At 41.9% G+C, this 26,157-nt stretch overlaps 1 protein-coding gene across 1 annotated transcript in view; it reads left to right on the top strand.

The window, feature by feature from the left end:
- capn12 (calpain 12) overlaps nucleotides 1-21,623 on the top strand; it is a 45,348-nt gene extending 23,725 nt beyond the window's left edge. The window contains exons 17-22 of the mRNA XM_079826169.1: nucleotides 7,504-7,572; nucleotides 7,880-7,958; nucleotides 11,115-11,231; nucleotides 18,784-18,836; nucleotides 20,464-20,820; nucleotides 20,907-21,623. Of these exons, the coding sequence (XP_079682295.1) occupies nucleotides 7,504-7,572; nucleotides 7,880-7,958; nucleotides 11,115-11,231; nucleotides 18,784-18,836; nucleotides 20,464-20,490 (345 nt within the window). The 3' untranslated portion in view covers nucleotides 20,491-20,820; nucleotides 20,907-21,623. The remainder of the gene's footprint in view (nucleotides 1-7,503; nucleotides 7,573-7,879; nucleotides 7,959-11,114; nucleotides 11,232-18,783; nucleotides 18,837-20,463; nucleotides 20,821-20,906) is intronic.
- Nucleotides 21,624-26,157: the final 4,534 nt, after the last annotated feature.

The raw sequence follows: 26,157 nt of genomic DNA, 5'->3' as shown, positions 1-26,157 counted from the left end.
TCTGAGCATGACGCCATCGACGCTTAGACAATGGTTCTGGAGTGTAGACCACTTGGGGTAACGCGGCATCCCGCCGCCCCATGAGGAGGAAATTGGGGGTGACTGGGTCTATATCAGCTACATCAGACGAAACGTAGCCTAGTGGCTTGCTATTCAGGATACCCTCTATCTCTACTAACACAGTTTGCAAGACGTCTTCAGGCAGGGATTGACTTCCTACAACCACCTGCAGGGCTGACTTCACAGATTTTATCTCACGCTCCCATGCACCACCGAAATGCGGTGCCGCAGGAGGATTCATCTTGAATGTAATCTGATGGTCAGCCAGCCGTTCCTGCAGTTGAGGTTCCATTCCTCTGAAGGCCTCCCTCAGCTCTGTTTCGGCACCTCTGAAATTGGTCCCTTGATCAGAGAGGATTTCTGAAGGAGTACCCCGCCGGGCTATGAAACGTCTCAGGGCAAGTAAGAAAGCATCGGCATCCAGACTGTTGAGGAGATCGAGATGTATGCAACGGGTAGTCAAGCATTTAAAGATCACACCCCATCGTTTTTCTGAACGACGGCCTACTTTGACAGCGAAGGGCCCGAAACAGTCGACACCTGTCGAAAAGAATGCAGGTTGATGAAGTCGTAGGCGAGCCAAGGGTAAGTCAGCCATAATGGGTACTGTTGGCTTAGCCCTCCACCTCTGGCATTGCACGCAGCCCCTTTGGTGTTGCTTAACCGCTTGCCGACCTCTCAGGACCCAGTAGTAACGACGGAGCTCAGCAAAAACTCTGTCCGGCCCTGGATGAAGCAAGCGTTCATCAAAGTCCTGAATGAGGAGCTTAGTGATGGCATGATGAGGGTCTAGCACTACCGGGTGAGTCTCAGTAGAACTCAGGCCTTCCAACCTTCGGAGTCGTCCCCCAACTCGGATTAAACGCAATGCCTGATCAAACTCCGGGGCTAGAGTGTTCAAACGACTAGAAAGGGGAACTGGTTTACCTGCCTCCAAAGCCTTGAACTCCAGAGGGAAGGACTCAGATTGAGACTGACTCAGGAGAGCTGCTTCAGAGCTTCGAAAATCAGGACTTGGTGTTCCTGCATCAAGGGTAGCCGCCCCGTGAAGGGACTGGTGAGTTGCTTTAACCAGGGCTTTCCAGGAGGTGAATCGAGCTGTGTCAGGCATTTGTGGATTCTGGCCATCAACAGTTAACCCACAGAATACGGCCTTCCTGGTTTCTGAGGAATCATCTCGATTCTCCATAGGAGGTGTCGCCGGCCACTGATCTGGTGGTCCACGGAGGAAATGAGGTCCCTGATTCCACCGACTGGGACTTGCCAGCTCTACGAGTGTCTTCCCACGGGTGATGTCGTCTGCCGGGTTATTCGCTGAGTCCACATATCTCCATGAATGCAGGTCAGTCAACTCCTGGATCTCAGCCACTCTAGTGCCGACGAAGACTTTATACCTGCAGGACTCCGACTGTATCCAGGTCAAGACAGTAGTAGAGTCGGTCCAGAGTGTCGTTGTCTCAATGTGGATGGTCAGCTCTTGCAATAGAAGCTTAGCGAGCTGCGCACCCGCCAGGGCTGCACAGAGTTCCAACCGTGGTATCGTCAGTTGCCGCTTGGGAGCTACCCTCGACCTGGCCATCATGAAGGAGGAGTGGATTTCACCCTGTTGCTCGATAAGCAGGTACGCTACAGCTCCGTACGCCACCTCAGCCGCATCACTGAAAACGTGCAAGCTGAATCTTGATGTCTCCTCCTTGAAATGTGAAGGGATGTAACAACGGGGAAACACTACCTTAGTGAGGTTAGGTAACTCATGTTCCCAAGCTCTCCATCTCTCAAGAAGATCTGTGGGAAGGTTAGGATCATCCCAACTTCTTGGTTTAGCCCAGAGCTTTTGGACTAGAACTTTAGCCCTGGTGGTGAAGGGGCTGATAAACCCCAAAGGGTCATATTGGGACGCCAGGACTTTGTAAATGTGCCTCATGGTTGGGAGACACTCTGACGTTGGGCGGTGTCTGTAACCCAGGCGATCATCTAGGCAGTGCCACATCAGACCTAGAGCTGGCTCCTGAGGGTCGGAATGATTCTTCTGCAGCCATAGTTCTATACTCTGTGCTTTCGCATTTGCGGGTAACTGCTCAACAACAGAGGGGGTGTTGCTGGCCCACTGCCGTATTTCAAACCCCCCAGAGGCGAGAAAGGATCTCATCTTGCTGACTAACTGCCTGGCTTGTTCCACAGTGGGGAGGCTCTGTAAGCAGTTGTCCACATAGAAGCTCTTTTCTATGGACTGTCTCACTCCTTCATCACCGGCCTGCTGGTCTCTGACGTGCTTCTGCAGCGCAAAGGTCGCACAGCATGGGCTGCAGGTTGTTCCAAAGGGCAAGACTTCCCACTGATAGACTTCAGGCTGATCTCCTTTCCGCATGTTTCGCCAAATGAACCTCAGAAGAGGTTTGTCCTCTGGCAGGAGTCTCACTTGATGAAACATTGCCCGTATGTCGCCGCTGATAGCGACTGGATACTGTCGGAATCGAATCAGGACTCCTAGTAATGAAGCACCAAGGCAAGGGCCAGGAAGGAGCTGCTGGTTGAGGGAGAGACCTTGATGGACAAAGGAACAGTTGAAAACAAGTCTGTCTTTACCATTGTGGTGGACAAGATGATGTGGAATGAACCACGTTTCCTTATCTGCATGTAGAACCTCTAGCGGGACCTTGACTACATATCCTGCATCTAAGAGCTTCTGGATCTCAGCCTCATAAACCTTAGCTTTTCCTGGATCTCTGCTCAAGCGTTTCTCCGTGCCCCTGAGATTGGGTAAAACTGAATCCCTGGTACCCTTCAATTGTGGTGCATTTGGTGTGCGTATGAGGGGGGTAGCATAACGCCAGATTCCATCCACTTCCACTCGCTGAGTTCTGTTCTCCAGTAGCTCCATGGCTATTTGGTCCTGCCGGGAACGCACTACCAGCTTCTCGTTGCGGTAAGGAAGGATGTCCAACTGCCACAACTGTTCGACCTGTTGGAGAATAGGATCTCGCACTGATGAAAGGGAAGTAAGCAAACATTGCTGAGGTGACACTTGGTGCGGAAGAAGCCCGTCTGGTCCCTGCAGAACCCAACCAAGCTGTGTATTTACAGCTGCTGGGCCGCCATCTGGGCCTAATCTGATGGGCTCCTTTGCAGTGATTAGGCTTGGGTAATCGGATCCAATTAAGAGAAGGGGCTGAATCTTACTGAATGATGGAAGAGGAATATCCTTTAGGTGACTGTAGCTCCGCTGAAGCCTCTTGGTAGGGTACGTCTGTTCAGTCAAGGTCAGGAGAGGTGCAGAGAATACACCAGCCAGGTTGTACCTCTCTTTCGGTCTGGACTGTGGTGAGAGCTGAAAGTGGACTGACTGTCCCTCCAACTGGGTAACATCATGGCGGATGGTGCGAAGGGCCATAACCTCCCTTTTGCCCTTTAGTCCTAGCTGCTGGACCGCCGCGGGGAGAATAATGCTGCGCTGTGCACCGTCATCAAGAATAGCATAGGTTGGTATAGACTTTTCGCCTTTCCACAGCAGCACGGGGGTAACCTTAAGGAAAACACGTCCTGTATGGCTAGGTGGCGTCACGTAGATGCGGTCACTTGATGTTGTCACTAGCATGATGCTCGGGCCTTGTTGTGCTATGCGGTGTAGAACCCTGAGATGTACGTCCCCACATTCCCCACATGGTTTCTTCAAAGTGCACTCGTTATAATTGTGGCTGGTGCGTCCGCATTTCCAGCATCTCTTACCTTCCTTTATCCACTTGACAAGTCGCTCAAGAGGGCATTCAACAATCTTACTGCACTGAGAGAGGTAGTGCTCTTCGCTGTGACAGAATAAACACAGGCGCTTGGTTCCCTTGAGTGGTTGCTGGTGTGGAAGAATCTCGGTAATGACAGGGTGTACGTCTTTAACCTCCTTGGGCTGATTACTACCATGATAAACAGAGATGGCCCGGGTGTGCGGCTTAATAATAGATGGACGCTCCCTACGTGGCGCTGGAGCCTTCTCAGTGTGGTAGCGTTGAGCCATCTTCGATGAAAGCCGTTGAGCCTCGGCCTTGACCTTCAGCCACTCCGCAAGGTCATGCAAATTATATGGATTAAGACTGTCTGTACTCAGTCTTCCCCGTAACTGGAGGTGCTCTATGAAACCATCCCTGTAGTGTTTAGGGAGTTTACTAAGCAGCCTGTCAACATGACCGGTACAGGTAAGCTCTCTTCCTTGTGGTCCCTCCAGAGATGTAAGCATACCCACTAGAAGATCAACGTTTAGAGCAAAGTTCTGGAATGCTTTCGAATCTCCAGCCCTGATATCTGGTGAGTTCATTAGAGCCGCAACTTCGCTTTGTGCTAGCTGGTGTGGTTGGCCATATTGGCGCTGCAGAGCTGCCATAGCTGCTGTGTAAGGTGCAGGATGGTGACGACACGCTTGGGCTATCAGTCTAGCTTCTTCCAGAACCAACTGCTCCATCAGCACACGATATTTGTAGTGTTCTGTGAGCTCAGTGTGGGGGTTCAGCAGATTGTCGAGTGCTATCTTCAGATCTGTGAACTCTCTTTCACTGTCATTTACAAGTTTTGGCAGCGATGGGACTGGGACTGGTTGAAGTGCAGGTGCCGCAGGTGCTGGCTGGCATACTGGATATGCATGTGATGGCGGAAACAGCCCAGTGTGTGCCGCTGAAGAAGGATACCAGTTCTGCACCGAATACTGACTAAGGGGCTGAGGTGCATAATATCCCATGGGTGAAGGCTGATACAGATCTGGCGCAGGTGTTGGTTGGTACTGTAACTGGCTATGTGCAGGGATCTGTAATTGGTAGACTGGTGGCACCGGAGTATTGCGTACGGTCGTGGATATAGGTAGCTACACTGATGTGATGGTTTGCGGCAAAGATGATATGAGGTTGTAGGAGGCAGAAGAGGACGTTGCACTGCATGCTACTGGTGTCTGCCTCACATTGATCGCTGCTGGCAGCTGAATAAAGGGTTGAGATGTGGGTGTGCTGTACACCATATGAGCTGTAGTCGGAGATGTCTGCCTCCATCCTGACCGCTGGGAGACGTCCCTGGGTACCCCAAGGCATGGAGTGAGTGGCTCCGAATCCAGTAACGGGATGGCTGGAACTGCAGTAGCCTTTGGCCTAACGACGGGTGTTGAGTAAGCTTGAACCTGTTCCATTCGCCCAGCGAAGGGAGAAACAGTGCCACTACTTAACGACTCACACTCTGACTGGCTGTTGTATCTGTAATGTGGTACTGGAGATGTGTAACAGGAAGAGGAAGGAGATCTCATAACATCTAGCTGCTCCACTAGACCACTGAGCCCAGCGTCTATACCGTCCCGACTGACTATGGCAGGACCTGGTCCATACTGCAAAGATGATAACTCGTGCCTAGTCGGCTGTACCCCAGTCGAGGCGGGCTCGGCCTGCCCACTGAGGGTCAACGATGCCGCTGCATGGTCCGTCTTTGGCTGCTGATATGGCTCGTAAGGCCCAGAAACTGGCAGAAGGGATTTGGGCAAGGCTACCTCATAAGCCTGCAAATATGAAGGTATCTGACGAGCTCTGGCTTGCAGTTGAGCAGGATGCGTGGTATCTGGTGAATAACGTGGTGTCTGTGGCTCCATGTCACCGTAGTGGCTATAGCATCCGGCTCGAAGGACCAAATGTAAAGGACTACTATTTTCTGAAGTTAGGTGGAGTGCCAGTCCACTACGGAACTCCGGTAAGAAGTGTGACAGGAGACAGAAGATCGTTTGACTGGTTTATATTTCGTCAGGATGACCATTTACATGTCAAACATACAGCCATTAGGCAACAGAAGTGATAAAATGTGGTTTAGTCTGCAATAAACAAATAAAATATATATCAGTATCTGTCTGTATACAGTAACATAAACATTTACCTCAGTATACATCATCTATACACGTTAATATTGTCCACAGCACGTTAAAAGGCGCTAAACATATACACATGCATTACACTGTGCATCACTCGCCTCAAACACATTAAATCACGATATGAACAGAGTCATAACAATCAGATATACTATCACGACATGAAAGGGTTAATATATCGCGACATAACAGATAAATACAAAGATGAATAAACTTACATTCATGCACGCACATTTACCACTGGTAGAAGACCGCGGCAGAAATGAAACTGAAAGTAAACAAAGACGCGATGACAGAACTGCCGTCAGCGCGCAGTACGTACACAACTACGTAATACACATAGAAATGCTATCCATATGAAGATATATATAAGGAATTTAGTACAGTTACTGTAGTATGAAGCAGAGCAGGACCGAGTGTTGTGGAGCTGAGTAAGGCCGCTGTTGTTAATAAGATGAACGCAATACACGCCTAGCGAGCAGCAGGACTTTTATTATGCCACAGTCATTGACGCCACTTCCGCTTTTCTGGTCATGAGTGTGAGGTAACGCAGCTCTGTTTATCATATTAGACACATCTGAGTGTGTTAATGCTGGTATGACGTTATTCTGTGTGTTCTCTCGGCGGTTGCTATGACACTTGTTCACACTGCAGTGAGAGTAAAGCGTTTCTGCAAAATAAAACCGGAAACCAAGGGGAACGCAGATATGACGCAATCGACAGGCGACTCCCTCACACGTCCCGGTTCCTTGGTTAAAATAGCAATTTTCTTACGATTTAAAAATAGTTGGAAACATTTGAGATATTGTAAGTACTCAACTGAACAAAATATATAACACTGGCCTAGTGGTTTTTGGATATTTTACTGAAAAAATTTTACATAGTGCACCTTTAACTTTTTTGCTCAACAACTAAAGTTACTAGCCACTCAGCATTTCCACTAGCCACAATTCTGACATCGATACCATGGGGGAAAATTTTGCAGCAGGTTTATTAGGCTGCTGTCACTTTAAGACCTGACGCACGGATCCATTACACTGTTATACATACGTTTTCTTTCTGTTTACGCTCACTTAAAACAGAACTGACTGTGTTTACGTGAATACTCACCTCATTTTGACATTATTTTGTGTGTTTGACTGTTTAAGCGCAATACGCAGTTAAAAAATAACTACATTTAGTCCTGAGAGGTGGCTTGATGTGCGCACACACGCACAAAATCTGCGGGAATGAGTAAAATTATGTGATAAAATAGCACGCCAAAATTCAAGCCCTGTAACACCAACAATATTCATCCGGAGCAAATGAAGCGAGTGAGCGAGGGGAGGCGGGTTTGTGTGTAACTCGTTGCACAGCTGGTATCGTGGTATCGCGTTTAGATATTTCAGTATCGATATGTATCGAAACACTACATTGCACTTAGTTTATTGTCAGATACCTTTTTAAAAGATTTGTATATAGCCCATTATATATAAATTCAACCCGCCAGAGTGGCTAGTAGGAGTGACTGCGTTTTTGTTTTTCTCCCATTTTTGGTTGATATTCTTAACGGCGGTGTGTAGACTGGAGGCAGAGGCCGTCTGAACAGAGCTCAAGCAGAGAAGCTGCTCACCTCCCTACGCAATCTGCAGGTATCTCCGTTCTCATGCGTGAAAAGGTCACTCTCAGCTTTGGCACAGAGTTAGAGAGAGCAGTGAGGACACTGAGCTGTGACAATTATCAGGTTGTGTTTGGTTACATGGAGCTCGTCTTGCACTGACCAAAAGACCTTGAAACGTTGTTTGTTGTTGTTGTTGTTGTTTATCCTGTTGACGAACTCAATTGCTTTAGCGCTCTGTGCCAGTGTCATATCGGAGCTAAATCGCAAATCACTGGCTTCCTTTCAAATGCCAAGACAACATGGAGAAATTACTTGCTGACATTTTCTTTCTTCCGCAGTCTATCTTCTTTCAGTTTGACGAGGATTCGTCAGGAACTATGAGTCCCTTTGAACTCAGTTTGGCTCTGAATGCTGCAGGTGAGCACATACATAAGCTACGTTAACACACGGTTGTCAATCCTATATTTGAGTCCTTAATACATATTTGACAACCTCATTCTATAACAGAACTCACACATGTACATTTTCAGGACTCACAACCGCATTCTCTGAAAACCTGTGTGTGAACAGAACCAGACTAGACAACTAGTTTTCTGTCACGTCACACATTGCGAGAGAGCCGCTCTGTGCTGTACAAACATCTTCAGTGTGTTGCGGGTTTACATGTGAGGTTTTGGTAACTTACAGAGGGTTATGGGGGTTTTAGGCAACGTTCACAAGGCGAGCCTTAGAGCTCCATTCCGATTTATTAGTCATATGATTTTTTTGTATAGCTGTTGTTCACATTGTTTTAAATGTGGCCAATATCAGATTCCAGTGTGAACAGATCATTACTCCTAAACTGACCCACGTGTGCAAAAGAACGATAAAAAGACGTTTTACATACCCAGCGTTATCAAGACAGTTGTGAAAGGTGAAGGACAGTGATGTGTCAGAGCTTAAAGGGTTAGTTCACCCAAAAATGAAAATTCTGTCATTAATTACTTACCCTAATGTCGTTCGACACCCGTCAGACCTCCGTTCATCTTCAGAACACAAATGAAGATATTTAAGTTGAAATCTGATGGCTCTGAAAGGCCTCCATTGGCACAATGCACGGTTCACTCTCAAGACCCTTAAAAGGTACTAAAGACGTCGTTACAAAGTCCATCTCACTACAGTGGTTCTAAAATAACTTTATGAATCAGCGACAATAGTTTTTGTGCGCAAAAAAAACCTAAATAACGACATAGTGATGACGATTTCAAAACACGGCCTCATGAAGCTTCGAAGCGTTATGAATCAGTGAGCCGAATGATGATTCGGATCGCGTGTCAAACCGCCAAACTGCTGAAATTTGGCGATTCAAACCGCTGAATCGACTCGCTGATTCATAACGCTTCGAAGCTTCATGATGCCGTGTTTTGAAATCGTCATCACTATGTAAGTCGTTATTTAGGTTTTTTTTGCGCACAAAAACTATTGTCGCCGATTCATAAAGTTATTTTAGAACCACTGTAGTGAGATGGACTTTGTAATGACGTCTTTAGTACCTTTTAAGGGTCTTGAGAGTGAACCGTGCCATTGTGTCAATGGAGGCCTTTCAGAGCTATCAGATTTCAACTTAAATATCTTCATTTCTGTTCTGAAGATGAACGGAGGTCTGACGGGTGTCGAACGACATGAGGGTAAGCAATTAATGACAGAATTTTCCTTTTTGGGTGAACTAACCCTTTAAAAGTATTACAGTGACAGTTCTATATACACTCACCTAAAGGTTTTTTAGGAACACCTGTTCAATTTCTCATTAATGCAATTATCTGATCAACCAATCACATGGCAGTTGCTTCAATGCATTTAGGGGTGTGGTCCTGGTCAAGACAATCTCCTGAACTCCAAACTGAATGTCAGAATGGGAAAGAAAGGTGATTTAAGAAATTTTGAGCGTGGCATGGTTGTTGGTGCCAGACGGGCCGGTCTGAGTATTTCACAATCTGCTCAGTTACTGGGATTTTCACGCACAACCATTTCTAGGGTTTACAAAGAATGTTGTGAAAAGGGGAAAACCATCCAGTATGCAGCAGTCCTGTGGGCAAAAATCCCTTGTTGATGCTAGAGGTCAGAGGAGAATGGGCCGACTGGTTCAAGCTGATAGAAGAGAACTTTGACTGAAATAACCACTCGTTACAACCGAGGTATGCAGCAAAGCATTTGTGAAGCCACAACACGCACAACCTTGAGGCGGATGTGCTACAACAGCAGAAGACCCCACCGGGTACCACTCATCTCCACTACAAATAGGAAAAAGAGGCTACAATTTGCACGAGCTCACCAAAATTGGACAGTTGAAGACTGGAAAAATGTTGCCTGGTCTGATGAGTCTCGATTTCTGTTGAGACATTCAGATGGTAGAGTCAGAATTTGGCGTAAACTGAATGAGAACATGGATCCATCATGCCTTGTTACCACTGTGCAGGCTGGTGATGGTGGTGTAATGGTGTAGGGGATGTTTTCTTGCCCCAATTTTAGGCCCCTTAGTTCCAATTGGGCATCGTTTAAATTCCACGGCCTACCTGAGCATTGTTTCTGACCATGTCCATCCCTTTATGAGCACCATGTACCCATCCTCTGATGGCTACTTCCAGCAGGATAATGCACCATGTCACAAAGCTCGAATCGTTTCAAATTGATTTCTTGAACATGACAATGAGTTCACTGTACTAAAATGGCCCCCACAGTCACCAGATCTCAACCCAGTAGAGCATCTTTGGGATGTGGTGGAACGGGAGCTTCGTGCCCTGGATGTGCATCCCACAAATCTCCATCAACTGCAAGATGCTATCTTATCAATATGGGCCAACATTTCTAAAGAATGCTTTCAGCACCTTGTTGAATCAATGCCATGTAGAATTAAGGCAGTTCTGAAGGCGAAAGGGGGTCAAACACAGTATTAGTATGGTGCTCCTAATAATCCTTTAGGTGAGTGTACAAGCAAAACATGAGGGCTCGTATCATAAATGTTTCAAAGCTAAAAGAACGATAAAAAGACGTTTTACATACCCGGCGTTATCAAGACAGTTGTGAAAGGTGAAGGACAGTGATGTGTCAGAGCTTATAAGAATAACAGTGACTATATACAAGCAAAACATGAGGGCTCGTATCATAAATGTTTCAAAGCTCTGCTCTCTTTTGGATCCTTGCCTTTTTTTATATAGTCTGCACTAATCACCCACTTTAATGTCCTCCGTGTTTACTTCTGTATGACAGCGTGCTGTGTGACGTTTTTTATAGTTCTTTTGCACATGTGGATCAGTTTAGGAGTCATGATCTGTTCGCACTGGAATCTGATATTGGCCACATTTAAAACAACAATGTGAACATCTATACAAAAAAATCAGATCTGAGCAGTAAATAGGAATTGAGCACTAAGTTGCATTTCGAGACTCACACCTGTAAGTTAATGCGGTTGTCAATCCCAAAAACTGACAGCGTGAACTCAGGCACACACAAACACCACACCCTGTTTATATACAAAGGGAAATGTACACTTCTCCACTGCACTCACGCTCTTTCTGTGTCTGTTGTTACCCTGAGGTGTGGACTGTGACAGTGTTGTGGAGCAGTTGTTGTGGGAGAGGTTTGGCGCTGGTGAACAGTACCTGCCCTTCTATGGCTTTGTGTCGTGTGTTGCCAGACTGCAGGTGCTCTTCGGTAAGTTCCTCTTCCCTGACCACAGAGTCCATACTGTAATCTATAGTCAAAAGAATTATAATAACCGCCCATATTTACTGGGAACTTAAACCTGCCTATTTGCACCCATGCAAAGTGTGTAATACTTAAAGTCAGTATATCGAAAAATCCATTTTTTTTATGAAATATTGCTGCATTTATTATAAATGATATTTTTTTGTTATTCATGTGCCCTCATAATCTTTAATCAAAATAACTTCCCCTCCCTCTTGCAATGACTTCTCTTCTCTGATGAGGGCGGGGCAACCTGTCACTCACATGAGCTCAACCAGCCATCCAATCAATTCCCGATGGACAAAATCAAGTCCCGCCCTACATTTTTCACTCATAAGCCGTTTGACTCCGATATATGTCACAATAGGGGAAAAAAAGACAAACTTCTGTTTCATGCAGAAATGTAATTTCCCAGCAAGCAGTTTTGCATTTAATAGCCGTCCAAACACAGCCCTGACGTCTAGGCTAAAGCAAGGCAAAATTTGCCCAAGGATAGACTAGTCGTCTAGAACATGAACATGTCAAAGAAATGAAACCCAAACACCTTGTAGCCGCGTTTCCATTACAGATTTGCGCAAAACTTTTGCAATATTTTCTAAAAGTCGATAAAAAAATATTGCGAAATGACGGCGTTTCTTTTCCTCTAGTGACAAGTCATTCCGAAAATTATGCCACGTATGTTGTTAGGTTTATGTATATCCCAGCCATGGCACGCCATTATTTTTAATGGAAAGAGACGTGTGTGTTATCCAAGCATTGATGGCAAGGAAAGCACCTTATTCTTGAGCGGCACATATGGGGTGTTTCTGAGTGTTTCTCTCTCTTATCTGCATCAAGGTCTTGATCAATTGTGGCATGTTATATTCTATTGCTTTTTTATGAGTTTAATAAAGAACTCTGTCTCGTCTTCTGTCCAAACATACCATCATCTGTAAAGAATTATCAACTTTTATGTATGCCAGGTTATTGTGACGCATTGCTGCCACATACAGAGACGAGCGAAATGTTTGAATTTGATGGTGGTAACTCAAAGGTTTTTTTACCACTTCGTTATTTTGGCTTCGAATTTCGTTTGTTGGAAATATAAACTGAATTTAGAAATGCTTTTGAAATGAAAAACTTTGTGTTTAATAAACAAAATACATTTTTGAAATGTCGGCGTTTGGAGTGAAGTGCAAAATAATCTGTTCCCTGATTCCACGGCCTTTGCAGTTATTGTGAGTTAACACAAATAAAAGTAGACAGTTTACTGTTTATAATTATGTCTTGCACTTATCTGTATGGCTAAAAATGACTGAATGGAAAAAATCCATCAGAAGGCGCCAATGACTTCGTCGGACAGAGGGTTAAAGAAAACAAAGCCTATTTAGTTTCATAGTTAGGCTATGTTTAAATATTATAATTTTGAAATTCATATGTTGATTATGAAAAGTGAGCAGCATGAGTAAGGCACATAATCAGATGCCAGATGTCTGGGGACATTGATTTTGAGCACTTCATTGAATTTTGTTTTCTAGCAAGTCTTTCTTTAAGATTAATTTTGTTTTGTATAAATTGTATTTTAATTTTGATCAATGTTTAATCAACTATTTGCCTGTATATTTAATAAATAAGAAGCAAACCAAGATCTTCGGAAATGGATTGACGTGCGTAACTGGCCTGTTTCCGCGGGCTTTGAGTAAGGCTGAAACTATAGCGTCTTTCTGTTTTAATAAATTTCTTTAATATATGTCTTAATTACAGTCGGCCTATAGATAGTTATGATATCTGTGGCTGCGCCGGGGTCTGTCATTACTAGGTTAGTTACGCCACTGTCCTTATTAGAAGAAAATATGTCGTTTTAACGACATAAGATCTCGTTATTACGACATACTTGAGTGGAAAAAAATTATGTGCAGGCCCTATGTGGGAGCGATGCGCGACCGTACCAGGTGACCTGTCAATGCGGAAAATTTCCATTGCAGTTTTGCGAAAATTTCCTTTTTCAAATTGCCTGAAAAACCACCTCATGCGAGCGTGTAAACTTTTTTGCGATATATGGGAGTTTTTGCGAAATTGACGCGTTTCCATTGGGCGTATTTTCAATTCGCAATTTCTATTAGCGCAATTTAAAGGGTAATGGAAATGCGGTTGACTTTGCTTACATGATGGAATATCAAACATCTTGCAGGTTATTTTGGCTAGAAGTGCATTATATCGCTCTATAGTTAATCGAGACGTGAAATGACGGCTTGCTGGGTCATGATGACAAACAATTTTGGTTGGGCTAAAAAAACAAGTTTGGCATTTTTATATTTCTTTTTTACACTTCCTGACAGACGAGAGGATTTCTAATACATCATAATGAAAATTAAGGATGGGAAGCATTAGGTGTTTCATTGATGATATGCGTTTTATATCATTCTTTCGCTTTCACAGAGAATGACGGGAAGTGTATATGTGACCTTGGACCACAAAACCAGTCATCTGAAAGCTGAATAAATAAGCTTTCTATTGATGTTTGTTAGGATAGGACAATATTTGGCAGAGATACAACTATTTGAAAATCTGGAATCTGAGGGTGCCAAAAAATCTAAATATTGAGAAAATCTCCTTTAAAGTTGTCCAAATGAAGTCCTTAGCAATGCATATTACTACTAATAATACGTTTTGGATATATTTACAATAGGAAATTTACAAAATATCTTCATGGAACATGATCTTTACTTAATATCCTAATGATTTTTGGCCGTACAATGTATTGTTGGCTATTTCCACACAAATATACCAGTGAGACTTATGACTGGTTTTGTGGTCCAGGGTCGCATATATGTGTAAATATGAGGGAATTTTCCGTATTAATTTCCCACTGGTGTTTTACTCATATTTTGAATTACGCATTACATTTAATTTTTTAGGGTTAATGGAAATGTCTGTGAACTGAACAGATAATGTACTGTTTGAAAATCACCAGTACCTTTTGCGTTTTTATATTTTCGTCAAGCAAGTAATGTTTTCTGGCAACCTTTATTTCCATTCTTTATCATGTTGGGGAAAAATTTAATCACAGAAGATTTAATCTTCCAGACCTGTTTTCTCTATTGTGTTCTAAAGGTGTCAGATAATTTAAATTAGTTCTAAGACAGAGAAAGGGGACCATTTGTGTATTGTGTCTCACCTCTTGATCAAGGCGAAACCTGATCAAGGCGAAACCTTCAGTGGGTTTTCCACAGATGTATGGAAAATTACAGAGGGGGTTGTTTAGACATTGGGGTATAAGAAGCTTGTGGTTTCATTGTGTCTCCAGTTCACACTCAAGGCAGCCTCGAATGGCTGCTCTGACCGTGGCTCTTTCTTGCAAGAAAAATAAATCTTTATAAAGACAATTGGATTATGGTTTGTCTCTTATTAGTGATGTCAATGAATTAATTTTTGCCATAATAATCAACAGTAAATAAAAAGCATTCTGACTAAATTTTATAGCTTTTTAACTTTTTTCGGATCAGAACTGGTATGATTTTTAAATTGAAATGCCTAAAACTTGGAAAGTGACTCGATGTGTTTTGAAGGTAGCATACAATACTTTTCAAATGTTTTGGATAAGTGCGATTCTTTTTTTTTTTAAAGAAACGGATGCTTTTACTCAGGAAGGACTGATCAAGAATGTTCCAAAATGTTTCTATTTCAAACAAATGCTGTTCTTTTGAACTTTCCGTTCATCAAAGTAATATTAAAATATTATGCAGCACAAATGTTTTAAATCCACATATTAGAATGATTTCTGATGGATCACGTGACACTGACGACTGGAGTAATGATGATAAAAATTCAGGAATAAATAGAAAATAGTTATTTTAAATTGTAATAATATTTCGCAATATTACTGTTTTCATTGCACTCATTTGATCAAATAATTGCATCCGTGGTAAGCATAAATGACCTCAAAAACAATACAAATTTGAACCAGCCCCAAACTCGTAGTGTGTGTCTATGTATAACACATGTAAACACTTTATGAGGTTCACCTGCTTGTTAATGCAAATATCCAAACAGCCAATCATGAAGCAGCAAATCAGTGCATAAAAGCATTCACATTTGAATGACAATCAGTTGTTGTTCAAGCTTAAAAACAGAATAGGGAAATAATGTAATCTAAGTGACTTTGACCTTAATGACTTTGACCTTAATGACTTTGACCTTAATGACTGCCAGTGCGAGGCGGAAGGGTTTTACTTTCTCAAAACCTGCCGATCTTCTGCGATTTTTGTGCACTGCAGAGCATGGTGTAAAAAACATAAAAACATCCAGGGCTGTGGACCAAAATGCCTTCTTATTCAGAGAGGTCAGAGGGGAATGGCCAGACTGGTTCAAGCAGACAGGAAGGTGACAGTAACTGAAATAGCCAGACGTTACAGTAGCACTATGCAGAAGAGCCTTTCTAAACACACACAGCATGTCAAATGTGGAAGATCGTGTTGCACTCCTGTCAGCTAAGAATAGGACACTGAGGCTATAGTGGACACAAACTCACCCAAACTTGTCAGTAGAAAGCTGGAAAAGCATTGCCTGGTCTAGGAGTCCATTTATTTGGTGACATCCAGATGAAGGGGTCAAAGCTTCTTGCAGACAGTGTGCATCTATGGCAGAATACGATTGTGATTGTGTCACATACTGTCTACTGAGGCCCTGTTTACACCTGGTATTAGGATGCGGTTTGTGTTCCTAAACCGAGACCAAGACTTTATGGGGTTGACACCAAGACCAGAACTGCTCAAAAGCATCCAAAAGATCTGTATCTACTGTCTGAGAAATGTCTTATATTTCATCAATAAATACAATTAGAATAATAAGACACTATAGAGCTGTTACCAATCAAATCACTGACAGTAAAATGCATCTTTGTGCTGCAGAGGTGGAATTGGTACAGCATAAATAATGCTGAGATTAATGGTTTAAAAATAACATTTTGAATATAGAAATATGATGGAAAAATAAAACGATAGGTCTACTTTTAAATATGAAACTGAAATCAAAACGCTTAATGAGATTCATTTAGTGACGAAACATGTTGCTGAAATAGCAAAAATGTGCGTCTAATAGTTAAGTCACTTAATAATAACTTCTTGTTTATTGAACGCTTGTACAGTGTAAAATCAATATCACGTTTGCTATTGTAAACTGCTCTTTTGCTCTTGTGATATTGCTTAATTATATCCCATCACCCTGTAGCCCAAGACTGGTTTCCCACTGAAGCTAAGCAGGGCTGAGCCTGGTCAGTACCTGGATGGGAGACCAACTGGGAAAACGAGGTTTCTGCTGGTAGAGGTGTTAGTGAGGCCAGCAGGGGGCGCTCACCCTGTGGTCTGTGTGGGTCCTAACATCCCAGTGTAGTGATGGGGACACTATACTGTAACAAGCACCGTCCTTCGGATGAGACATTAAACCGAGCTCCTGACTCTCTGTGGTCATTAAAAATCCCAGGATGTCCTTCGGAAAAGAGTAGGGGTGTAACCCCGGCATCCTGGCCTGATTTGCCCATTGGCCTCTGTCCATCATGCCCTCTAATCATCCCCATATCCTGATAGGCTTCTTCACTCAGTCTACTCTCCACCAATCAGCTGGTGTGTGTGTGGTGGGCGTTCTGGCGCAATATGGCTGCCGTCGCATCATCCAGGTGGTGCTGCACATTGGTGGTGGTTGAGGAGATTCCCCCATTCTATATGTAAAGATAATTATTATTATTACTACGGTATAATATAAAAATCTCATACAATAATTTTTTTTGTAATCTTGAAATATTTTTGGGCATTTGACTTTTTAAGACAAAGACCTTCAAAAAATTGTCTTAAAGGAACACACCACTATTTTTGAAAATAGGCTCATTTTCCATCTCCCGTAGAGTTAAACAGTTGAGTTTTACCGTTTTCGAATCCATTCAGCCGATCTCCAGCTCTGGCGGTAGCACTTTTAGCATAGCTTAGCATAGATAATTGAATCTGATTAGACCGTTAGCATCTCGCTTAAAAATGACCAAAAAGTTTCAATATTTTTCCTATTTAAAACTTGACTCTTCTGTAGTTACATCATGTACTAAGACCGACGGAAAATGAAAAGTTGTAATTTTCTAGACCGATATGGCTAGGAACTATTCTCTCATTCCTGCGTAATAATCAAGGAACTTTGCTGCCGTACCACGAGTGCAGCGGCGCAATGATATTACACAGTGCCTGAAAATAGGCTAACCTCCGTCAACATAACCAACGTGACAGAAGAGTCAAGTTTTAAATAGGAAAAATATTGAAAGTCTTTGATCATTTTTGAGCGAGATGCTAACGGTCTAATCAGATTCAATGATCTATGCTAAGCTATGCTAAAAGTGCTACCGCCAGACCCGGAGATCAGCTGAATGGATTCAAAACGCTAAAACTCAACTGTTTAACTCTAGGGGAGTTGGAAAATGAGCCTATTTTCAAAAAATAGTGGCGTGTTCCTTTAAGATCGGTCTGGAGTACTACCAAACTAGCGTTTTGGTTGATCGGATCACAAGTAGACGAGGGAAACGCATTCCCATTTACACCTGGTGTTATTTAATCCGTCTCTTTTGTCCAGTTTCAACCACTTCTGTCCTGATTTCTTCGAGGGGAGGGTCTGTGAAGGGTGAATGTATCAGATCTTTCAATCTAATGAACAAGATAAGGCCACGCAATCTTCATATGAACACGCTGTGAGTGTGTGTTAGATATCAAGAATGGTGAGAGAACATTGTGCTTGGTATGTTTTTCATCTTCAAACCAAACTTGGGTCTTCAGCCGACAAAGTTTAAATCCCGTCTGGCTTGTGCGCTTCCCATAATGTTTACACGTTAGGTCAGCAGACGGAGAGTAGACGGTCTTTTGTGGCTGTTCGATTACATTCGGCCACATGAGCGCGTCTACACTACGAAAGCAATCCGGTTGAATGCGTTTTCGACTACTCTGGAAGTGGTTGAAAGTGGACAAGCTCAAAACCTTTTGGTCCCTGTTTACATCTGTATTTAGCGTCGTCCACTTGTGATCCGATCAACCAAACGCATCTTAATACCAGGTGTAAACAGAGCCTGACCTTCATCTGATGGATTTTTAAAGGCAGATTAGATGTATCCTTAATGCTGCTCATTCTACACATTCAATCAGATGCGTCACTTTCATAAAAGGTTGAAGACAATAACCACGTTTTATGCATAAACCCCACTTATGCTATCTATTATGTTTCCTATGCTACTTATTAGAAATGTGTACCTTTTAAAGTAGGCACTGATTATATATTTATTATATCAGGTTGAATTTACGGTATGCTTATGTACATATGGTTATCACTATCTGCATCCAGTGTGAAGGTAAATATAATCATGTAGCACTGCATCTCATCATGATGTTTACTGGCAAGCTCCAAAGCTGTGGAGATGATGTCCGTGGCGTCATTAGCGGTGAGGTGAGCGTGTGCGTATTGTCTGTAAACATGTTAATGGGAAGGATTCAGCTTGCTGATTGTTTCTTCACAGATCTTTACGAGTCGGAGACCAACCCAGAGGTGAAGGACAAGGGCATCAACGCTGTAAGATCTTCTCCAACTGTCTTGTGTGTCAAAATCAGCTCAGACTCTTCCACAGTCACCTTGACTGATGTTAAATTGATTAAAATTAAATAAAAAATATCGATCACACACGGCATGTCCAGGTATAGTCAAGAGTAATTTGATATAAATGTGTCTAACAGATATTTACAGACAATAAAAAGACACTAAGCAAGGCAAGCTGTGTGATTTAAAAAAAATAATAATTATATTATTAATACTAAAATAAATAAATTCTATTTTGATTTCTTCAGTCCTAGAGATGGTTTCAAAGGATAGTTCACCCAAAAAGGCAAATTCTGTCATAATTTTCCCTCATGTCGTTCTGTATTTCTTCCTTTTGTGGGACATAAAAGACAATTTTGAGAAATGTCATATATATTTTTTTTTACCAACATTTTTCAAAATATTCTTATATTCCACCCTCAAAATTGATTAAAAAAAATATTTCAATGAAATAGAATAGAATAGAATAGAATATACTTTATTGTCCCATTCCTGGGAAATTTGTCTTAGACATCATGTCACGGCCAGTATACAATACATACATACATCCATACGAAACCATTCTAATTTATGAAATACAGCATATATCTCAGGCATAAGATTCCCTATTTAAAATTTTGACCGCAGTTGGCACAAAATAATTTTTATAACGATTTAACTTACACTTCAAAACCCTAAAACGTCTCCTTGATGGTAACAAATTAAAATGAATGTGTAAAATGTGTGTATCATCGGCAACAATTTTCTTAGCTTGCTTAAAAATAGATGCCTCATACAGCTCTTGTATGGTTCGTTTATCCTCCAACCCTATAATTTTATGAGCTGTATGTACTAGTTTTAACTCGAACAGTCGAATTGAACAGTCAGATTCCCATACCAAGCAGTGATACCATACCTTATTAAACTTTCAAATACGGACTGATAAAACAAAAACAAGATCTTCTGATTCACCCCAAACACTTTTAACCTTCGCAAGAAGTATAACCTTTGTACATTGAAATGAATGTACTACATTTTAGTTCGATGTTTTAGGGGGATTTTATGGTACTAAATTATATTTATGCTGTAGTTATAATCTATTTATTATTATTTTTTATTTAAATCGTCATAAATATTGAATGTTTTGGAGCACAGGCGTAAGTTTGGTCTCTTTTTAAAGAAGACACACAAAATACTGTTTAAAATTTTGATGTGAAATATATATTTTCCAAAACATGTTTTACTCTAAAACTGCGAGAAAATCAAATCAAAGTTGTGTTTCAATTTTGGGTTGACCGATTTTTGGCTTTTAATACGATTTTGTTTAGGTGCAGTACCAAACGTTTCCACTGGATGAAATTTGTGTCACATTAATTTTCCATGCGCGTGCGCGCGTGTGTGTGTGTGTTCATATAGCAAGTACCAAAACCTTTAACAAATTTCATACCATTCAGATTAAGTAACAAATTCTAAAAAATCCAAATCATGACATTTAGGGATAAATTACATTTTTAGGTGAAGTTACTCTCCCTAAGGTTATATGCATCTATACCATGCATGTACAATATAAGCATATTAAGGTGCACAGCACATTCACTGACTCGTTTCTCTGATCTCTGTGCAGTGGCTGCTCAGGCTGTTGGCTGTGTGAGCCTGTCCAGACCCGACACCTCAGCGGGACAGACATGCTAGGCCAAGACTACTCTGACGTCATCCACCTGGGCCTACGTCTCCTACATCTCCCCCTTCTATCTCATTTGGGCTCTGCGGACCTTTGCCCTGCGGTTGCATCCACCCACTCGCTCCTCCATCAGTTGGGGTCTATGACCATGTAGGTCATTACTGCCTGCATACAAAACATCTCATCTCCCTTACCCCACATACATTCACATCTAAGATATTTAAAAGAGATATTCTACTGGAAAAGTGAATATTCTGTCATGATTTACTCATTCCAAACCTGTATGACTCTCTTTCTTCTGTGGAACACAAACGATATTTAAGCAGAATGTCCAAGTGGCTCTTTTTCCATACAATGAAAGTGAATGGAGACCAGGAAAAGAGCAGCTTGGACATTCTACTTTTGTGCTCCACCGAAGAAAGAAATGCATACGGGTTTTAAAATGATGACAAAATGTTACATTCTTTGGTGAACAATGCGTTTAAATCTATATCTAAAAAGCATTGTAACACATTTATTCATTTTTTAATGGAGCAATTTAACATGTTCATTTGTGACCCAGTCATAAGGGTCAATATTTGGAAATTGAGATTTATACATCATCTGAAAGCTGAATAAATAAGATCTCCGTTGATGGATGGTTTGTTAGGATAGGACAATATTTGGCCGAGATACACTATTTAAAAAATCTGAAGGTGCAAAAAAAATCGAAATATTAAGAAAATCGCCTTTAAAGTTGTTCAAATGAAGTCCTTAGCAATGCATATTACTATTAATAATACATTTTTGATATATTTACGGTAGGACATTTACAAAATATCTTCATGGAACATGATATTTACTTAATATCCTAATGATTTTTGGCCGTACAATGTATTGTTGGCTATTACCACAAATATACCAGTGAGACTTATGACTGGTTTTGTGGTCCAGGATCATTGATTTATCCCTTGTAACAATTAATTGCTTTTTTTCCCATTCGTACAGCATGAGTCGTACTTCCTCTTGTACTTTTTATATGAACATTATGTATCTGCTTTATGTCTTCAAAAGTTAAGAATGTTTTTCGCTTCCAAATATAAAAGCACAAGTCATAATCTTTCATCACAGGGCATTTCTATATTCAATTTTTTCTGTGCGTATACCTACACCTCCACATACACACACACACACTCTCACACACACATTGTTGAGGGAGCGAGATAGTAGCGGTGGGTATTAAAAGCGATGTCTCAGCAGCCCTGCACGCACCGGCTCTATTCTTATCGCTCTGACGCCACGCACAGCGTCATCACGCCATCGCTCCCTCCTCCGCTACGCTCTCCCTGCATCCCTCCCTCCAGCTCTCTCTAGTAACTGTCTCATTCTCACAATCTGCTTCCTCCTCCTCGCGTACCTTGCGCTCGCACGCTCGCTCACACATGCGCGTATGCTTGCTCACACACACTCGTACGCTCTTGTCCTCTCTCCCGCTGCTCCTATTAATAGAAACCTTTGCTCACACAATGCTTCCTCCCTGCTGTAAGGTGACCGAACAGAGGTTGCCCCCAGCAACAGTCCAAGCGCCTCTGGAAACAGCTCGAAAAAGCATGCATGTCTGTCATTGATCACTTCCTCTTCCATACTTTACCGGTTACATCTTGTACTTTTTATGCCTTAATCCCTTTGTGTATTGGCTTTTTTAAAAGCTACTCTTGACTCGGTTATCCCTGTCTGCCCGTCCTGCCTTCTCGGTCTGTCTGTGAGTAATAGTGTTCAATAACATCTGGAGAAAGTCATTCGTTAGTGTTGATCAGAAGTATGCGATTTGAAATCGGCCATCTTTGCTCATGGGCGCTCATTTCGGCTGCTTGGAGGTTTTTTTTGGACCAATCACTGGAGTTGCAAATGCCATTTGACTGATTACTCTAGAGTTGATTGGCTGATGGCGACACAAGAGCCCTAAATCCTGGGATCAGCCGACAAAAAACACCGTCCAATTTACACTTTTAAGAGCCTTCCAAAAAACATTAGGCACTGATAAAACATTCCCTATAATGAAATATTGGGCATATACTGACTACTAACCTAATTTTCCTAACCAAATCCAAAAAGGCGGCAATGGGAGTGGAAAGATCTACTGATGACGCACAAATTTAAGAACACAGACGCAGCCGGATCATTTCCATGTTGACCAACGCAATCTACCAGGAGCAGCGCAAATTAGCGTCTGGTTTACGGCTTTCACACCTGCCTCATTTAGTTTGGTTGAATCGTGCTAGAGTTCGTTTTCCTCTTTGGTGCGGTTCGTTTGGTCAGGTGTGAAAGCAGCAATCGCACTCTGGTGCGCACCAAAAGCGGACCAAACAAGCGTACCGAGAGCTGCTTGAAGAGGTGGTCTCGGTAGCCTGGATGCCAGCCGAACTTAGCCCCGCCCACAACATTTTATGCCGCGTTCCAACCCGTAACCCGTGATTTTCCAACCTTCTACCCGTGAAAGTGCACTGGAACGGCAGCCAAACCCGTGACTTCCCACCCGTGAACTCGTACTAGATCGATGTACTCCCAGTTACGAGATCTGACGTCACATAGCTCGCGAAACAACAATGGCAGCCCCTGCGGATGCAGTGTTTATGAAAAAAATGTACAATTAACGTTAAATAAAAGGTATAACAGCTTTTCTTGCGGTATGCGCCGTTTTCCCCTTCATTTCCCCCAAATAAGCAAGTAAGCACCTTTGGCGATAGAAATGATTGTAAATGAGCATAAGCCCCGTGCGGTCCACCATGCTTTGTTTACATCAAACTACCAAACGATTCCTTGCACTCAGGCAGTTTGGCGTGACTTTGCCTGGAAAGCTACAAAGTCATGAGTCGTGGTTTGAAGTTGTAACTTACGGGCTCAAAAACCTGCCTGGAACACAGCATTAGTTCGGGAAGTTCGGTCTGGACTTGATCCGTTGTGGAGCAACTATGCTATACGAACAGAAACTGTTCGGACCAATGAAATTGTCAGGCCGGGCTTTAGACGATGATGGACAGATGATCAACAGTAACGTAAGCATCCACGTCACCAAAGGCGCTTGGGTTGAATTTGTTCTAATCCTAAACGGAGAACTTGTTCATATATACATTCACCTTTACTATTTCTCTCAGAAATGATGATCGTGTTGGTAAGTACTCGGTGTATCCTTAAATTATTTTTTACAACACCAGCAAACATTGTTTACACTCAAATTCTTCCAGCGTGCGTGCACAGGGTTGCCAAGTGTTTACAACAAAACCCGCCCAATTGCTACTCAAAACTAGCCCAAAACAAGCCCAATAGCTTTCCGCGGGGGGAAATGGCCTTTGGGGGGTAAAATATGTTTTTTTGGCAGGGTTGCCTGGGTTCCTGGGTCTAAATATTACATAATTGGGGTCGCTTCAACCCGCGGACATGGAAAAACATCCCGCGGCAAAACCGCTGACTTGGCAACACTGTGTGCAGTTGAGTTCTGTTGATATTTGACAACTAACGTTATGCGTCGCTCCGTTGCTCTGATTGGTTGTAGGTCTATCCAATTGAGGTCTTTCCTGGTTCGGTTGAAACACGCCCCATAATCACAGCCCAATGGAGCAGTATCAGACTCATATTCTGACTAGAATTGAGTATGACAACGTCAGGCTATGGTCTCGGTACACTTTCAAAGGAACTCTGGAGTGGTTCATTTGTGGTGAGAACGCGATCCGACCTCTAACAGATCAAACTGCTAAAAGTACTGATCATTTTTGGACTAAACCAGCTGCGCATTATGTGATGAGGAAGTGTTTGTTGACAGTTTGCACTTTAGCATGGCAGGACAAAGTTGGAGTAGTGAGGAGGTGCGGAGCCTCATAGAAATTTGGTCTGGTGACCATATTAGGTCCCAACTTTCGAAAACTCACAAGAACAGCGCGATCTTCGCTTGAAGGGACGAGCGATGTGCGAAAAAAAGCTGAAAAATGCTACAATGTATAATTGTTTACCCTTGGTTCGGACCAAATGAACCGAACTAGAGTTGTGAAAGCACCCTAAGACTTGCTTTTGGGCGGTAAGTAATAGCGCAAATACTGGTTAATTTGATGAGCGCAAACCTTAGTAAATCAGCTCGCGTGATTCATTTAAATACTCTCCTCCCATAAATGTTGTGTCTGAAAGGGAAACTCCTACAAATGCTTATGCAATAATGTCAGCCGCAAAAATAACCCTGTCCACGCCTTTTCAGCGCTAATTTATCACTACGATGGAAACCCATTAACTGAACAAATTCCTTGATGCGCATCAAAAAAAACGTGACTTTGCGTGATGGAATGGAATAACTGGACTAACCGGCGGACCGATCTCATTGCATCTGAAATGCTGTTTTGATTGTTCTGAAATGCCTGAGCCATTTGGGAACCTGAGCCAAAATCTGTCGTAAAAGGGGTTCTGTATAATTCCCTCCAAGGGCGGTCTTACACCACTGCGTTCCCAAACCGCAGGCATCCGAAAGCAAGATAACATGATCGTGTTTATTGCATTTCACCTGAAAAGTAATTTGTTATATATGAAAAATGACCCACAGTGGCTTCTCCTTCTACAGCCATTTTTCTTAGTGGTATTTGGTGCCAGTTTATCAGGAAGTGGAAATTTTGTTCTCTTTAGCTCACTAGATGGAAATTGTGCTTTATTCGCAAATGTTTTATGCAATATTACAATTTTGCGTTTAATTCACAAGAAAGCTGCTTTTAGGGTCCAAATAGTGTAGTTATGGCAGCTACTAGTATATATATACATATATTCATACAGTATCGGTCAAAAGTTTGGAAACATTACTATTTTTAATGTTTTTGAAAGAAGTTATTACTCCAATCTTCAGTGTCACATAATTTTTTATAACCTGTGCGACTTTTTTCAGGATTCTTTGATGCATAAAAAGTTATTAATTTATTTAAAATATAAATCTTTTGTAACAATATACACTAGCGTTAAAAAGTTTAGGGTCAGTAATTTGTTTCTTTCTTTTTTTTATTTTTAAAGTAATTTTATTCAGCAAGGATTTGTTAAATTGATTTTAAAAAGTGATTTATATGGTTAGAAAAGATTTCTATTTTGAATAAATGCTGTTCTTTCGAACTTGTTTCACAGGTTCCAAAAAAAATATTAAGGAGCACAACAGTTTTCAACATTGATAATAACCGAGTATCAAATCTGCATATTAGAATGATTTCTAAGTGACACTGAAGACTGGAGAAAAAATTCAGCTTTGTATCACAGAAATAAATTAAATTTTAAAGTATATTAAAATAGAAAACCATTACATTTAAGTTGTAATAATATTAAACAATATTGCATTTTTTTTTCTGTATTTTTGATCAGATAAAGGCAGGCTTGATGAGCATAAGAGACTTCAAAAGCATTAAAAATAGTAATGTTTCCAAACTTTTGATGAAAAAATGTACAATTACACCCGGGACACTATAGAAATCAAGTGAAAAGTCACTTATCCTCACAGTAAGAATAATATTACTGAAGACCAAAACATGTATGTTGCTGTTTTAAGGTACTCCGTAATATTATTCTGACTATGCGTATGCCACCAAATACATCCCATTCTAAAGCAGTCATGATGTTTTATCATAGTGATTTTCCCTAAAA

This window comes from Gobio gobio, assembly GCF_949357685.1.
Source record: "Gobio gobio genome assembly, chromosome: 9".
Lineage (NCBI taxonomy): Eukaryota > Metazoa > Chordata > Actinopteri > Cypriniformes > Gobionidae > Gobio > Gobio gobio.
This window is presented reverse-complemented; position numbering and strand designations above follow the sequence as displayed.